We start from the raw sequence: 17,518 nt of genomic DNA on the forward strand, positions 1-17,518 counted from the left end.
ATATATCGTAAATGAAATCACTTATCACCCTGGGGAAACTCGGGGCTATGTAATAGTCAACCTCCCAGCCTTTTCTTCTCGGCGACGGTTATGATTTAGGATAGCACGTGTACGAAATTTAGTTTTACGTCACTCCTGCTAAGGGAGAAACCATACTTGATAAAAAATGCTCCTCTGCTTTGAGAAGTTTCTCAGTGTAAAATTCACCTTACTGTCAGTGCTGTAAAATCAAAATGTGTTGCGGCTGTGAGTGCTCCCATTTAGGACATAGAAGTCCTAAATGCCTAGAATATCTGTTGCCAAAGTCACTTAATTCCGAGCTGAATTTGGTGAGGTTTGACAATTTCTCTTGGCAAAATGACACGTTACTTTGATCAGTTCATTGAGACTGGGAGACCTGTAGCTTCTTGCGCAGTAAACCTGTAAGCGAAAATTACACCTCAGTGTACAGAACATAAATTGCAAAAATGTTCGTATTTCATGTGTTCCTTTTTTCTAATCCATGGATAAATTAAGAAAAAATCATTCATACTGTTTTCATTGCAGGGTCTTGACTGGAACAGTCCTAAGTCATAATTTCATAATTTTTCAGTAGACCTGTTAACAGCTGGAAATCGGGGAGTCGCTTATACATACATATATATATATATATATATATATATATATATATATATATATCCCCCCCCCAAAAAAAAAGTGTCAACCACATGAAACCTATCCAATCTAAAATGTCTTTGTGACTACAAAATATATATGGTTATACAAGCTGTAAATTACTGTATTAAAAGCAATGTAAGCCTTAAAGCCCTATAAGAAGGGCCTGAGCCGGCTTTGCTTCCTGAGAAGTCCTCAGGTCCTTCAATGTTTGCAACAAGATGCTCCACATGTTCTACCAGTCTGTTGTTGCTAGCACCAACTTCTATGCTGTAGTGTGCTGGGAAGGCATCGCAGCAAACGGCACCAGCAGACTGAACAAACCCATAAAGAAGGCTGGGTCTGTCACTGGATCCTAGCTGGTCACACTGGAGGAGATAGTGGAGGACAGAATGCTGGCAAAACTGCTGGCGAACCTTCAACAGTAATGCCACAACACGGTTGCCAAGCCAAAGAGCACCTTTAGCAACAGACTTATTTAACCCCCGTGTGTAAAGGAGTGATACAGGAGGCCATTCCTGCCGGGTGCTATCAAACTTTACAGTTCACTTGCTTTTGCCAGGTCTGTTGACATTGAACTGCTTGTGGGCTAAACTTGCTGTAGGCTACTATTCATTCTTAACGCTCTGTTCTTTGCACATCAGGACTACCAGAACACTTGAATATATCTGATCATTTGAATATTTCAGGACTGCTTTTAAACTGGGATTTACCTCTTGATTTATTTATTATTTACTATTCTAATCACTGCGCTGTTTGCACACTACAACTTCGATTGTATCTGGACGTTATTAATCTGCAGCACTTTCTGCCTTCATCTGTATCTTACTTATGACCAATATCCCCACGTATCCATTCACTAGTCTTACTGTTGATTCATCACAGCTGCTGTGTGTTCATGTACCTGTTGTCATTTGTATTTTAATGTATCTGGCTGCTATGACGATTTAATATCGCTCCGGGTATTAATAAAGTCAACTATCTATCTGTTACGAACTACAGTCAGAAAGTAAATACGAGCACGTTTCCCAGCTGATAACCGTGACAGAAAAATTAACCAATAGCCTCGGGTTTGAATGGAAGTTAGACCTATCAAATTACAGGTAAACGCCCTAATTTCCACAGTCAAGGTTGGTTTACCGGCTGGTCTTTGTAACCAATGGGAGGAAGGCATTTGTGACAGCTGACGGTTGCTTGCAGTACCTCTCGCCAGCGCGGTGACTACTAACTTTAAATCCCATTCAAACATGGAAGTTTAAAGTTAACAGTGGATCAGTTTATGTCTGAAACAGAAATGTTTGTACTTTAAAAACCTGTAACTTCAAAAGCTATGAAAAAAGGGAAGAAGCGCCACCAACAAATAGCAAATGGTTCTCGGGCGACAGGGAACGCGAACGGTCGGAGACATGAAGGTAACAAATCTGCTCTTTCTGTATCTGTACACATCAATTTTAGCTGAAATGATAAGATTTAATTTAGATTCCGTGGTTAAACTGATTTTAAGATGAACTGTCGCTCGTGTTGTTAGAGTTGTAACGTTTATGCTGAACGTGTGTTGCGTTGACTGCGCCCTATGCTACGTGGACATATCTGAGTCAATTTGTTTAACGAATCGCTCAGTCATGTTAAAAAGTGATTTGTTTCCGAGCAATTAAAATGTATTTTAGCACGCCAGACAGTTTAATTTGAGTCTCCGTCTTGGTGTCAAATCTCTACCCTGAGCGTTCATTATTGGGTGCCTTACAAAGCCCAACCGTGGATTTGCCCGCGCGTCACACTAGTTTCAACCAGTAGGGATTTAGATATGATTTTTGATTGGCAGTCCATTCTGAAGCAATTCATATCATTACAATAGGGAAAAACCATACCAGTGCCACGTACGACACGCAGGCATTCGGGTATCTGAGGCATTTGGATGTTGTATAGCAGTGTTTGTCACCATAATCTAATCAGGCTTTTAAACGAAGAGACCTGATTATGTGCAGCTGTAGAGATGACTTTGACACAACGAAAAACTTTCACACAGGGACAGAAAAAACTCGGAGGTAAGTCTGGGAAAACTTCAAGTAGGAGTCTGGTTTAGTTTGCGTTGTTTTGCTGGCTCGACTAAACTTTTAATGTGCCGTGGACACACACACACTCTCACACTCAACCTGTTGTCTTGTTCTCTCAGAGCATGTGTCCCTGAAGAAGCAAAAGTTAGTGGACATCCACCAGGCTCTGAACAGTGATCCGGTGGGCATTGAGACCCTGCGGAGGGCCGCTGTCACTGAAGGCGGTTTATTGACAGACGATATCAGAAGGAAAGTGTGGCCCAAACTCCTCAGTGTTAATGTGTACAATTTGCCAGCAAAACCCGGTAAGTGTGTGTGTGTGTGTGTGTGAGAGAGAGAGAGAGAGAGAGAGAGAGAGAGTGTGTGGGGTGGGGGTGGGGGTGGGGGGGGGGGGGGGGGGGTGAGAGAGTTCAGAGGACACAGGCAGACACACTGGAATTTTTAATACATTTAGGAAACAAAGTCAAGCCACAGAAGTTTATGTGAATTGTGAATTCTTTTTCCCCATAATTTGTTAAAACCACAGCTCACCTGTTCTCCTGATGAGCTTACTTGATATGATGGATTTTGTTTTCTTATTGAACTGGCGTGGGCTGAACATGTCTTCTCTCTCATGAAAACCAGGCCTAAGTTTGTCTTTGGAACATGTTTTTTGCATCATTATCATTATTTGCGCTCCCAGAAAATTCCATTGACACTTTGTTACCTCTTACATAACTATAGAACTTTAACCGTCCTATACAAGTTTTATATTTATTTATTTATTTATTTATTATTTGTTTATTTATTTTTTGGTAACGCCTAGGTAAAGATGTCAGGGAAAATCACAAAGACTATAACCAGGTCCTGCTGGACGTCAGGAGGTCAATGCGGCGTTTCCCAAGAGGTATTTTTCTCTCGCTGGTTAGGAGTGTGTATCACACAACACTGCACGTGCATGTCCAGCAAAACTTTGCTCTCTGAGGCTCTTTTATCCTTTAGTTTTCTCTGTCCCTGTGTCTCTACCTCTCTCTCTCTCTGTCTCTCTCTCTCTCTCTCTCTCTCTCATCAGGAATGCGTGTGGATGAGAGGGAGGTTCTACAAGAGCAATTGATTGACATCATCCTGGACATTTTACGCCGAAACCCCCAGCTGCATTACTACCAGGGTTACCATGACATCGTGGTCACTTTCTTGTTGGTGGTGGGAGAGAGAATGACTTTAGCTCTGGTCGAGAAACTGTCCAATCACCATCTCAGGTAGGAAGATACAGTTATCTATGTCAACGGTTTTCCAAAAACGTTCACTTTAAAACCTTCCGTGAGTTTTATGTGTTTATGTGAGTTCACACATTCTGCGGGGTATTTTACAAATCACAGTTTCTCACTTGACAGTATGATTTTTTAGTAAACACATTAAATTCAGGATTGTCCAACACAATGTGTTTTTTGACATGCAGTGCCAAATTGTTAAGGTATTGACTGAATTGTCTTGCAAACCTGAAAATTTCATCTTTTGAAAAGCGCCCTGCATCAGTAGATTAAGCAGCCAATAAGCTCACAGTGACCAGAGTCAAACGCATTAGTCTAAGCCCAGAACAGGGCAGTTACGCGATCTGTTTGGGTAATCATGCTCACCATTGACACACATTTGTGGCTGTGTTGAAAAAACTGGGTAATGAGCAGGATTGAGTAACAAGTTGTTTCTCCACAATGGAGAAATGTGTTAACAGTGTAGTAAGCACAGTCAGCCTGTTGATCTTTGTTATGGCAGATTTTCATTTAATACGCAATATTACATATTGATTTCAATTATAGAACCTAGTTTGACAGACAAATAAATAAATAGTGATGCAACAGTTTAGTTGGCCAATCAATGAGTTCCCAGTACAAAATCCCAGTATTACCAACAGCTGGGTCGTTAAGAACGCATGTGGCCTGGTTCTGGGCGGGTCAGCTGGACACAGGACTCATGGCATTCCCATCATTGCACTTCAGTGTTTCTTAACATGAGATTAGTCTAGGAGGATGGCATGGACCTTCACCCTCACACAGGGGCCATCTAAAGAGGCAGGCGCAAACCGTTACCCTACCCAGAATGCCGCAGCAGGGGTCGTGACGTGTCCGCGTAGACTCATGAACGCAAAGGGAATCGGTCATTCCGAATTGGGTGAAAAAGGATTTTAAAAATATCGCCACTTTCTGCCTCAAAAAAAAGGGAAAAAGAAACAGAAGAGGGAGAAAAAAAAATTGCATTTGTGTATGTCCACAGCTCCACGTTTACACATATTTACATATCATGTGCGCATTGTTTTCTGTTACTGCAGAGATTTTATGGACCCAACAATGGACAGCACCAAACACATCCTTAACTATCTGATGCCGATCCTGGAGCAGGTCCAACCAGAGCTGCATGACTTTATGGTCAGGTATGTACGTAACTGATCTCTGTTCACAGACTTTTTTTTTCCGTCGTTAAGGATCCAGAGAGAGATACTAGGGGCCCACATATACATTTTGGGAGGGTGGAAGGGGGGGGGGGGTTGGGTTCATGAAGGAGTGCTGTTTTTGCTGTGCGAGAACCTGACTTGGGTTCTGAATCAGGAATTACTGAACAAAACGGATTTTTTGGGGAGTATACGGTTCTAACACGGATCTCGTCTATTGATTTTGCATTTAAAGACTGATAAACGAACAGAGAACAACACACAGCGCATATCCTCTGTGACCTTTGGGCCAGTTTCTGAAAATGGGAATTAACAGATGATTTCAGTCAAGATGTCTTTGTTGCTCGGTGGCCAACGTCATATAGTGTTTAAATGACCTTACGTAATCATAATCGTCCTAATTCAAACTCAAATATCTGTGTTCCTCTGCAACGGGGTTATATCAAAGTCCAAAAAGAAACTTCTGTTAGAAACTGGTACTTTCACACTTGTCCTGTTTTCCTGAGACCAGCCCATCCAAGAATAAAGAAACGCTTTTTTGTACAAGTGAGAAATCAGGTCACCTAAAAACAGTTTATAAATGCTACCTAATGAGGAATGGAATGTGAAATCTCGCTGGTATTTGTGTAAACCTATTGTATTGAGCCATATCTAGGAGCTTTCCTTTTGTTTTCCTAAATTATGGAGGATATTAGTTAATTCACCGTGTCTCCTGTAGAGGGCAGCAGAGTGCATTTGTTTTTTGGTTTCTTCTTATTTAATTATTTAATTATTTATTTATTTACGCTGCATCGGTAATATACATTCCCCAGCAGTAACAGATAACTGGGCTGTGGCAAGATATTAATTACAATCGACTCTGAAACCAAGAGAAATGGGCAAAATCCATCACGCTGATCGTTTCCCGCCCGTGTTGCCATGGCGGCGCCCGAGCCAGCGGTATTTGTCCAATTTAAGCCAAATGAGAAAGAGGAGGACAGGTAGAAAAACACTGGATTGTGTTTGCACTGAAAAGTCACTGGTTACTTTGTGAAAATTCATTTATCAGCATCTCAGAGCTGGGGGGGAGGCCTTTCCAAACACAAATCCACATGACAAAATGACATTTAAACCTAAAGCCAAGCGGGGCCTTTTTTGGCGTAATGCAAACTAACTGGAAATATTAGATTAATTATTCAGAAATGTTTTCAGGGATCTTTTTGAGCTTGTGACATTACATTGCAGGTTTGAAACAGGACTTTTATAGACAGCGCAATTTTATAATCAACACTCAGTGACTGCAAGAGATACTAGATCATACTGTGTCCCTACTCCCTTTGTCTATGTCTGTCTGTCTCTCTCTCTCTAACTCTATCTCTCTCTTTCTCTCTGCCTGTGTCTCTCTCTTCATCTCTGTATGTCTGTCTCTCTGTCTCTTCCCCTCTGTCTCTCTTTTCATCTCTGTCTGCCTGTCTCTCTGTCTCTTCCCCTCTGTCTCTCTCTCTGTGTTTCTCTGTCTTTCTCTGTCTCTCGTCTCAGTATCATGCTTTGTCGTCACAGAAGTGTCTAATGTGTTTCTGACTCTCTGCCGTGACGGTGACATCCTGTACCGAGTCCTTTACCGCTGAAAACACCGTTGACAATGTGTAAAACATTTCTCTGTCTGGCGTCGGAGAGCCGGGAGAAAACATTTTGACTTTAAAAAAAGACATAAAGTATAAATGTGGAGTCTTTTTTTTTTTTCTTCTGTTTTTGATGGTTCTTCTCAGAAGTATAAAGCACTAATACTTTTAAACCACACCGCTGAATGTGACGTGCAAAACACGCAGCAAGGGTCTGATATTTTTTCATGCATAATTCACACAGTGTTTTGGGTTTTGTGTGTGTGTGTCTCTCTCTCTCTGCATGTGTGTGTGTGTGTCTGTGTGTCTCCCTGCGTGTGTCTGTCCGTGTGTGTGCGTGAGTGTCTGTGTGTGTGTGTTTTGCCATCTTGAAAGGGCTGCGTGTTGCGTGCCGCTTTCTCTCCCCCGTCTGTGGTTATAAAAGGAAATTCTTTTTAATGGAAGGTCATTTAAAATGACGAGAATAAGAGCCCTGTGATGAATTTTGTATACGGGCATCTCGGGAAGTCTTGTCTGGCTGAGCACCACATTCTCAGGTTTAATGGCTCTCCCCACTCAGGTACTGTTGCTTTTACTTCAGCCAAATCTGGAAAGTTAAGACTTTATAAACCCGAGGACTTTCAGAACTTCAGAGAGAGAGAGAACACTCTGAAAACTCTGTTCTCACACTCGGTTTATACTCAGTGTTTGTTGCCTGCAAGCACTGTTAGTTACATTTGACATTAACACATTTGAGTTGGTTCACCAGCGAAGCTTCTCGTTATCCTCTGGAGATGACCTTCACTGATATTTGGGTTTTTATTAAAATAAAGTTTCCAAACGAAGCAAGAATATTTGTGTAATTTTGCAGGTTGGTGGCATATAAATATTCAATATTTTTTGAGACTGAAGTCATCTCTCCAGACAGTGGTTCCAGACTTTATGTTTTGGGGGTCAGAGAATGTTTAATGGTTTCATGTGCTCCTTAAATGGCTTGATTTTTAAGCTCCTTAGGACAGGAGGACACGTTCTCATTCTCGTTGGCGTTCTGCCCCTCAGTGCCTTGTCGCTTTGTGTCTGAGAGTGTTTCGTGTTTTGTCTCGTCTCCTTCGGTAACAGGGCAGAGGTTGGCACCATTTTTGCCCTCAGCTGGCTGATCACTTGGTACGGGCATGTCCTCTCTGATTTCCGGCACGTTCTGAGGCTCTACGACTTCTTCCTCGCCTCCCACCCATTCATGCCCATCTACTTCGCCGCAGTGGTAAGGACTCTGGTTTTTCTCTCCTCCATCTCTCTCTCTCTCTCTCTCTCTTCTCTCTCTCTCTCTCTCTCTCTTTCTCTCTCTCTCTCTCTCTCTCTCTGTCCCCCTCTCTTTCTCTCTCTGTCTCACTCTTTTCTTTCTCTCTCTACCTCTCTCTCTCTGTCCCCCTCTCCCTCTCTCTCTGTCTCACTCTTTTCTTTCTCTCTCTCTCTCTTTTCTCTGTCTCTCTCTTTCCTCCTCTCCTTTCTGTATATGTCTCTTTCCTCTTACTCTCTCCCCCTTTCTTCTCTTTTTTTCAGTACCTTTCTCTTCCTCTCTTTCTCTATCCTCCCTTATGCTTTTCTTTCTCTCCCTCATGCTTGCTTGCTTTCTTTTTTTCTTTCTTTCTTTCTTTCTTTCTTTCTTTCTTTCTTTCTTTCTGTTACCCTCTCTCCTGTCTCCTTTATCCCACTTTACTCTATTCATTTAGTCTCTGAGCCATTCAGCCACAAAGGGCCAAAGCCTGACCTTTTCTGTACGTGTGTGTGTGTGTGTGTGTGTGTGTGTGTGTGGGTGTGAGAGACAATAAGAGTGCATGAGAGTGAGCTGGTGTGATAAAATAATGTGTGAGTCAGCCTGTGATGAGTCTGGGAGCTGGTCTCAGGTCTCCGGTGTGCAAAGAGAAATACTTTAACCATTAAACCTTCAAATGAATCTCATTTCCTTCTACCCTCCACTGTGCTTTTCAGCCCAGCCCCATTAAACTAATACGTACAGTACAGTTCACTGCCCACCACTCTTTTTATTTCACCATTTATCAAAAACTTAGCCACAGATATTGTTTTTTTTCACACTGCTTACTCATTATTCAAGAATGCATTATTGGGAACTGATACAAATCAGGATATTTCGTTTTTTTGGGAAGTGCTCATATGAAATTGAAATATATCTGAATGTCTTGTTCACACACCTTTTGCTGAGGTTTTTTTTTTCCCTTCAGTAATTCTGATGCTGTATGTTTCATTCTGATGGACAACACGTGTGTGCCCCTTATACACAGGGAGTGGATTGTTTTTGTTGCTGGCAGTGGTTTGACTTTAAAGAAGGACTTCTGTTAAATAATGTTTCCCAGCTTTTTTGTTTTTTGTTGTTTTGGGTTTTTTTTTAAATGATGTCAAAGGAGCTTTGTGAAGTGGTTTGAGGCCAAATTGATCTCCTGAGTGCTTAAAAACGACCCCAGCACCAATTTGCGGCTATGTTGTGAGTTTGTAAGGAGCCAGTACAACACACACTGAGGAGATTTTGTTCAACCAAAGCAAGACCAGACAGACCTAAAGTGACCACGTGATCAGAAGACCAGACTATCAGGCTGACATGGTTATGAGAGAGTACAGTCAAATAGTACATATGGTCAAATAGAACACAATAGTGCAGTCAGAAGATGATTGGTCAAAGGGAGAGTAGCAGTTTCCAATTTTTTTCTTTTTTTTTTTTTTTGCATGGGCCATACAATGACATAATTTCACTTTTTAGGACAGAAGGAAAGTCTTGTTCACAGATCAGCTACAAATTGGAGTTTACGGTGGCAGCTGGAGAGGTAATGTGAGGAGATGGCCTCTGCAGAGTTTTAAACAACAGTGTATAAAACTTGTGTTCAAGGCCACCTGTGGAAATATTCAACTGTAAGGATGTTTCACCTGTTGTCGAGTTGGCGGCTCACACGGGATCGACTACACGCTGACCAAAGAGAAGTACGACTCTGTTGTTCAGAAGCATGGCTCCCTCTCTGGTTTAAAGTTTTGTGGAAAGGGGATTCATTTTCCAGCAGGACAGCGTTGAAATCCAAATTGGCTTTACCCTCCAAAAGTCATCCCCCATAAAACACCTTGGGAACATGTGAAAAGGTCAAAGGTGAAATGTACTGTTGCTCTGTGAGACTCTCCCTGGGATGCCCTAAGTGAGAGCTGGAATAACATGGATTCTCCAATGCAAACAAAAACCTGTAGAATCAATGCCAGACAGAGGGCAAGTTACTATTGAGGCAAACAGGGGACGTATCAAACGTGGAGACTTTCAGTATATTCTAACAAATCTGTTTTGACACACATTAGTGAAATACAATTTGATTAATAATATGTGTTAGTTTTGTATAAATGTTAAAATTACAAACAGTTCTTGGTAGTGGACTCAGACCTTTGAACCCTTCCCTGTAGGTTTGAAATATTGGGTCGTTTCTTCGAAGAAGTCGTGTTTTGGGGTGCGACAGAAAAGACGGTCTGGAAATACCTTTTCAAAGACGAAAGTACAGTCCGTAACCGACAGTAATTCTAACAGCACATTTTTATTCTGAGCTCAATGCAAATTCGGCACCATTTTTTTCTAGCCAAAACCAACAGTTGAACCAGGCGTTTCGTATTAAAATTAATATCTTGGCAAAAAAACAAAAGGAAATACTGTTCCCAATTATTATTTTCCCCTCTTAACATTTGTAAATGTTGCTTATTGAGAGGGTAGTTGGCTCATCAACAGGAAAACAAAAAAAGTTGTTTCAAAGAGAGGGAGAGAAAATGAAGAGTGTGTGTGTGTGTGTGTTTTGCTGTTTTTTTTTTTGTTTTTGTTTTTGTTTTTTTGTTTTTTTTTTTTCCTGTCTCCCTCCCCGTCTAATGCTTGAATCCAGGGCGCTTTGTTGTAGCGAGACCAGTTAATTAAACAACTCTAATGAACTCACTAGAGAGTATGTGATGCAGGACTGGCTGTGTTTGTGCTGGATTACTTTAAATGCCTTCTTTCTTCTCCATCCATAAGCCTATTCCCTGTTAGATACGGCGAGGAGAACCAGAGGGGAGCCAGGGCCTTTTGAAGTCAGGATAACAAAGCAGACAGGAAATGTAGTTCAGCCTGCCGCTTACTGCAGCCGTGGCAGCACTGGGCCTTCACTCTTTGAATGTACCACTGGCCTCAAACAACCACTCTACCTAATTGGGGATTTGAGTTGGACTTTTTTTTTTTTTGTTTGTGTGTGTGTGTGTGTGTGTGTGAAAAAGGATATAATTTTAAGGCAAGGAGTCAGTGACTAAAATGGATTCTGGGTCCTCCTGTGTTTTCCTCGCTATCTATTTCTCTCTCTCTCTTTCTCTCTCTCTCTCTCTCTCTTTTTCTCTCTCTCTCTCTCATCAGGCTTGAGTGTAGATGGCCTTAATTAGACTGAACATTTAGACCATTAACGCTTATGTTGAATAACATTATCTGCATTCATGTATCTGTGTGTGTTTGTGTGTTTTTGTGTTTGTGTGTATACCTGTGGTGTTTGTATCTGTGTGTGCATGCATGTGTTTTTGTTTGTATCTTTCTCTTGTATCTCTCTCTCTCTCTCTCTCCGTGTGTGTGTGTGTGTATGTATCTGTATCCATGTGTGTATGTGTGGTGTGGATGTGCTGTCGATGTTATAGTGTGAGTACAGTCAGTGTATTATTCTATCCCATTTATATCACACAGGTGAGGGAGTTAGATGTTTCAATCTGACAGGTAGTGTCTGTTAGCCCTGACAGAAAGTGAACAAACCATCGGACGTCTATTAAGTTTGAGCTACTGGCCATGATCTGTCACAGCGCTGTCAAAACAAAGCCAATATTTCAGTTACTCGTGAAATTTTAATCGTTATTGTAATGAGAGTTGACTACAGCCGGTAGTGGGTTATTTGCTGTTTGAAGTGTTCTCAGTGTAGTGGAATCATAGCAATGCTAAACTGAGAGCGTTAAACTGTCAGAGAAGATAATGATTCTCAGTCTGCAGTCTGCACACACTGTAAAACAGTCAATTCACTTATTGTCACAGCTGGCAAAGCTGCAGGAGCATAGCAACATTGTAACAGTCAAATGTAACACGTTATTACAAATGTAGCAGGTTATTCAGATGTTACAACATTGTAACATCACCTTTAGAACAGTCAGACCTAATAAGTTATTACAAATGTAACAAACAACAAGTTCATTTGCCAACTTAACTGTCACCGCCAATTTTTGCTTGTTAAAAGTTTTACGGCGAAACTCCCACAACCAGTAATTGTCCTTGTGCAGTTTGCGGTATCTGCTGAGAGTTGTGTTTTGGCTGCTGCACAGAGGGCAGTATTAACACTACTTAGAGTTCTCTCCAGAGCTCAGTATTAACACCACCCAGAGTTCTCTGCCTTGCTCTGGTGCTTTCCAGCACTATGCAGGCAGCTGCTCCACACTGTGAAAGCTACACAGGCAGCGTGAGGTGTCATTTGGCCTTTACTGAGCTCATAGAAAGTGTTAGGAGCTAAAACTGTTTGGGATGTCATTCATCAGCTCACACATGTCAGTACTGAAATGGCAAGTTTTGTATGGATATGTAATTTTATGTCATAAGTATGGTTTAAAACCGACACTCAGTCACTCTCTCTCTCTCTCTCTCTGTAGATTGTGTTACACAGGTCAGAGGAGGTCATGAGCACTGACTGTGACATGGCCAGTGTCCATCACCTGCTGTCTCAGATTCCCCAGGATCTGCCCTATGAAGCTCTGGTCACCCGCGCTCAGAACCTCTTCACCCAGTGTCCCCCCACCCAACTGGCCCAGAGCGCCGCCCTCCAGCGTAGACACAGGTCAGCCTGCAACCCACCTGCACTGCCCACAGACAGACAGGCGGATGGATGGATGAATGGATGTATGGATGGATGGATGGATGGATGGATGGATGGATGGATGGATGGATTGATGGATGGATAGGTTGCTTGGTGGATGGTGGGAGGGATATGATGTATTTTAGAATATAGAGGTTCATTTTGTACTGCTCTACTTTTAAACTCACATCAGATTGAGCTCCTAGAACTTTGGAAGTTGAATGTGAATTTGAAACTAAAGAATATTTTCCGAGATACCTAATGATTCAAATCCAGATCCAGTGTTCTGAAAAACTCTTAAAAGAGAGAGAGAGAGAGAGAGAGATGGCTTGTTGTCTTTTAGAAATACATTCTTTCTCTCTTGTGTCCACTAGATGGAACTATAGAGCATGTAATTTCATGGTCTTCTTCAGAGTGTATAGAGTTTGTAATTTCAGGGTCCTCCACACACACACACACACACACACGTACACACAGCTGATTTCTAGAGATTGGCCCATTGTGACATTTTGAAGCGTTGAGCTGTCAGAATCTCAGGGCTTTGTAGGGAAACTGTAGCCGTCAGTGCCGCGATTGAGTTTTGGAGATGGCTCCTCTGTCACAGGTAGACTCTCTTTTATGATGTTATCACACTCAACGGGAAGTCATTAATGCATCAGGAAGGCATATTTCCCCTCCGTTATAACCTCCCGCCGCGGCCAAAAAGCCATCGGAGCAGAAATCAGCTTCATTTTACATCTCCCCAAGTCTTCTGTCTGCCTTAGATTAGGAGAGAAGAGGAGAGGAAAGAGGGATAAGATGCAAAAAAAAAAAAAAAAGAAAAGAGAGGAGAAGGAGGAAGAGGTTGTTTTATTTCTTTCCCTCTCTCTTTTTTTTTTCCCTTTTCTTTTTGACCTGATGCTGCTGCAGTAGACTCCCTGACATCGGGCGGTTCTCTCATACATACAGTCAGCCTCAGAGTAATAATGTGCCTACCTCATCTGCATAAACCACGCCCCCCTCCCGTCTCCCCTCAAGCATCTGTGGTCCCTTTGGAGGAGGGGAGGAGGAGGTTGTGCGTGTGCGTGTGCGTGTGTGTGTGTGTGTGTGTGTGTGTGTGTGTGCGTAGGGGGGGTGCGTGCGACCCACTCCATTGTTCTTCCAGGTGATGAAATGAACATGCACTCCAGGGCTTTGACCTTTGATCTTTGGCTCTATTGTGTCGGCCTGACCCGGGGAGCGTGTCGTAATGAGGGGAGGTGCGGTCTGGCCCAAACGGCATTGACCCCCAAATATTCTTCACTAATGTTCCTGCAATGCACTCCCTCCCTCTCTCCCTTCATCCCTCTCTCTCTCTCTCTCTCTCTCTCTCTCTCTCTCTCTCCCACCCTGAGGGATTTGTTCTTGCGAGTTACTGTGAATGGAACTGCACCTTTAAAAAAAACCACAGCTGAGATTGCATTCTTCTCCTCCATTTTCCTTTTCCTCTTTTTATTCTAATTTTTCTTCTTCCTTCTCTTTTTCTGTTTCTTCTTATCAGGGCAGCCTGTTGCAAATTGCCTGTTTTTTTGTTTGTTTTTTTTAATTCTGTATGTTTAAAATAGAGCATTAAAAAAAAAGAACCTTGAGTAATCAAGTAGGAGAAGCTTTTGATTGCCTCTTTAAAAAACACTCCCACCTGTGTGTGTGTGTGTGTGTGTGTGTGTCGCGCTATGTGACTCTGATATCACCTCAGGCACATCTTTAATCTGGCGGCAGGAGTCAGACTCTCTCTCTCTGATGAGAAATACTCTTTTAAAAGTCGTTCCTAGAGTGTATCTCCACCTCTCTCTACAGTGCATATGTCAGCGACTGTGACACACTGTGTCTGTGAGTGTGTGTGTGTGTGTGTGTGTGCACGGTCAGGAGATATTGCTGAGTCAGATGATAAAGAATCTAAACACACACATACACATATTAGTGTACATGTGATGCCTTTTCTTTTTTTTTGTTTTTCTCTGTAATTGTGACTCAGCGCTTGTGTGCCTGTGTGTGTAAGCTGTGCGTGTGTGTGTGTGTGTGTGTGTGTGTGTGTGTGTGTGTGGTGAGTCACATTGCCCTAGAATGATCAGCTCTCAGTGATATGAAAAACAGAAAGAGCTCATACCAGTAGGTCAGCAGGACACTGTCCATGACTCACACAAGCCCTCCAGATACACACAAACTCTCTCTCTCTCTCTCTCTCTCTCTCTCTCTCTCTCTCTCTCACTCTCACTCACTCTCACTCACTCACTCACTCACTCAGACAAATATATAGATATACATACCCACACACGTCACAATTGTCTCACTCTCTGTTACACCCACACACTAACATACTGATACTCACACACACCACAAATAAACGGATGCTTTAATAGATTCACAGAGCCTCTCAGACAGAGGCCAGAACACTGAGGATCGCAGACAGGTTTTGTCTAAAGCGCCACTGTGTTCAGACACAGACCACAGGGAGCGATGCATTTGAACCTGGTGTAATAACACTAGCCCTGCAGGCAATGCTACTGAACACTGAAGGTGAATTAGACTTCCAGCTGTGCCGCACACGTACCAGCACTGACCGGGAGTCTGAGAGAACACAGCCCGAACACAGGGGGAGTCGCTCTGCTTGCCGGAGCTCGCTAAGATCAGCCTCCTGCGTGGTAGCAGGGTATTGTCCAGTGAAAAGCATTGTCCTGTCTTCCAGGCCTGTCACGTCAGCTCGATGGTGCTACTCAGCTGGCACTGGGAAGAACCGTCCGATTGGCCCTGTCAGTAGTCAAGGACGCCTGTGACAGTCAGTGCTGCCATGGTCTAAAGGTTAGAGAACCGGGCTTGTGACTGGAGTGTTGCTGTTGTGTGTTCACTTCTGGTGTGTTGGATGGGTTAAATTAACTTAATTAATTTAATATGACGGAGTTGCCACGTGACGGAGGGACTGGCTGGGCAGAAATGACTGGGCGAAAGTCTGGCGTCCTGTGTGTTCCGTACTGGTTTTCACACTGGCTGGAATGGTCCAGGTCTGTGTAGAGGTGACTTCTCATCAGTATAGAGAGAGCAAGAGAGACTCTGTCTCTGGGCTTTATAGCAGTAAAGGGAAAGTTTAAAAGTTAATTGCTCTGTCGTTACCTGTCAGCTATTTTCAGCTCTGCTGCCTTAGCTGCATCTGTTAATGAGAGAGGGATGGATGGAAGGATGCAGGAAGAAAAAAAAAAAAAAAGAGAGGATTGAAAGAATGAAGTATTAAAAATGCTAAGCCCCCAACCTCTACGCCCAAGGTGTTAGACTATGGTACTTTTTTCTCCTGCAGTATACTTTGGATTTTTTTCTTCCATGCTCTCTCTTCTGTGTGGCAGTGTTTAATCAGACAGAGAGAGAGAGAAGCATTTGTGTTTCATGTTTACGCTTCTTCCAGAGGGATGATAATGAAAAGGAAGTGAATATTTTATGATTTTTTTTTTAAATGATGTTTTTCCCCACACTGTTATGAAAGAGAGTGTGCGTGTGTGTGTGTGTGTGCGTGTGTGTGTGTGTGCGTGTGTGTGTGTGTGCGCGTGTGTGTGTGTGTGCGTGTGTATGTGTGTGCGTGTGTATGTGTGTGTGTGTGTGACACTGACATGTTGTAGTTGTAAGGCAAACTCGTTTTCAAATTGAACTCGATCAGTCTTTCTTTAGAGAGGCCACATGTCTTTCCTGTGTTTTAGCAGAACGTTCCAGATTTCATCCCCTGCTCTAGTACTCTCTGTTTATCTGTCTCTCCATCTTTTCTTCCTATACCTCTCTATCCGTTTATCTGCCTTTCTGTCTTTCTCTCGCTCACTTTTCTCCCTCTGTCTTCACTAGCCCTCCCAATAAAACCAGTATGTACTGCTCTTTTCCCAGCATTGCCTTCAGCTCCTTTAAAGAATTCCAGATAACCACGCTGCGCCAGCGTCCGGATTCCATTCTGCGTCAACAGCTCCGCAAGCGTCATAGCACCCACCTGGCCCTGCCCACGCCCACCAGTGCCACGCCCACTGCCACCAAGCAGCTCATCAAAATGGCCGTTTGGGGCATCTCGGCCACGCTGGGGGCGGCAGCTTTGGCCGTCGCCCAGACCGCCATGGATTGGGCCCCGGAATTTCTCCTCCGGCTCTTCTGACGCGACGCCTCTGTCGCTGCAGCAACCGGACATGACTATGTCAACGGCCTTTCGGACAAAAGAGTCGAGAAACAGAGAAGACACGTCGTTTATTTATTTAGAAAAAAACGTTTATTTATAGATTCGTCTTGAGCTAATATTTGGACTGGTAGAAGAAGGTTGTTGTTTTTCTTTTGGGTTTTTTTTTTTTTTTTTCCTCTGATGATAAGCGTTTGTGAATGCTGACTCATCAGCAGAAATCTGAGAAAAATGTGCTGGTAGTGTGTTCCGTACAGCAGCAGAAGCACAAATTATTAACTGACTGTGTTTTGTTTTGTTTTTTTTCTCTGCTGAATGCCCTCAGCGTGGAGTGGAGGGAGCATTAAAAAAAAAAAAAACCTCCTGCTCGTTTAGAGAAGAAAACACAGGTGGATGTTTGAAAATCCACGTCTGTGGTGAAACTGCACTTTAGTTTCGCCGAGTTTACTGCAGTTTTACCCGGCAGCAGCGAAAGAACAAACCCACGAAAGAACGAACCCACGATCACGCACAAAAAAAAAAAGACACCACACGATGCATTCACACATGTACACACAGGAAGAAAGTGGCCTTCTGTTGACTCTCTGAATGAATATTCTATGTACTCATCTCCACTGTGACATCACAGTCTGGTCCTTTGCTCTGTTCCCGTAGGAACGCGTTAAACAAAGGAGTGGACATGGAAGTGGTTACCTAGGTTACCACTGGAAGCTAAGAATTCTTTTTTTGTTCTTTTTGTTTTTGTCTTTTTTCAGTGGTTCCGAACA

At 42.8% G+C, this 17,518-nt stretch overlaps 1 protein-coding gene across 2 annotated transcripts; it reads left to right on the forward strand.

Moving 5' to 3' along the window:
• Positions 1 to 1,976: 1,976 nt before the first annotated feature.
• LOC115825364 (TBC1 domain family member 20) lies at positions 1,977 to 16,794 on the forward strand. Of its 2 annotated transcripts, none has more exons than XM_030789186.1 (8): positions 1,977 to 2,066; positions 2,828 to 3,013; positions 3,514 to 3,594; positions 3,760 to 3,946; positions 5,014 to 5,115; positions 7,833 to 7,974; positions 12,393 to 12,577; positions 16,475 to 16,794. In XM_030789186.1, the coding sequence occupies exons 1-8, from the start codon at positions 1,985 to 1,987 to the stop codon at positions 16,731 to 16,733; spliced, it is 1,224 nt and encodes a 407-aa protein (XP_030645046.1). In that variant the 5' UTR covers positions 1,977 to 1,984; the 3' UTR covers positions 16,734 to 16,794. The 2 variants fall into 2 exon arrangements, with proteins under 2 accessions (XP_030645046.1, XP_030645047.1); XM_030789187.1 differs by lacking the exon at positions 1,977 to 2,066 and adding an exon at positions 2,610 to 2,699.
• The last annotated feature ends 724 nt before the right edge of the window (positions 16,795 to 17,518 follow it).

The sequence above is a fragment of the Chanos chanos genome, chromosome 12, assembly GCF_902362185.1.
Source record: "Chanos chanos chromosome 12, fChaCha1.1, whole genome shotgun sequence".
Taxonomy (NCBI): Eukaryota; Metazoa; Chordata; class Actinopteri; order Gonorynchiformes; family Chanidae; genus Chanos; species Chanos chanos.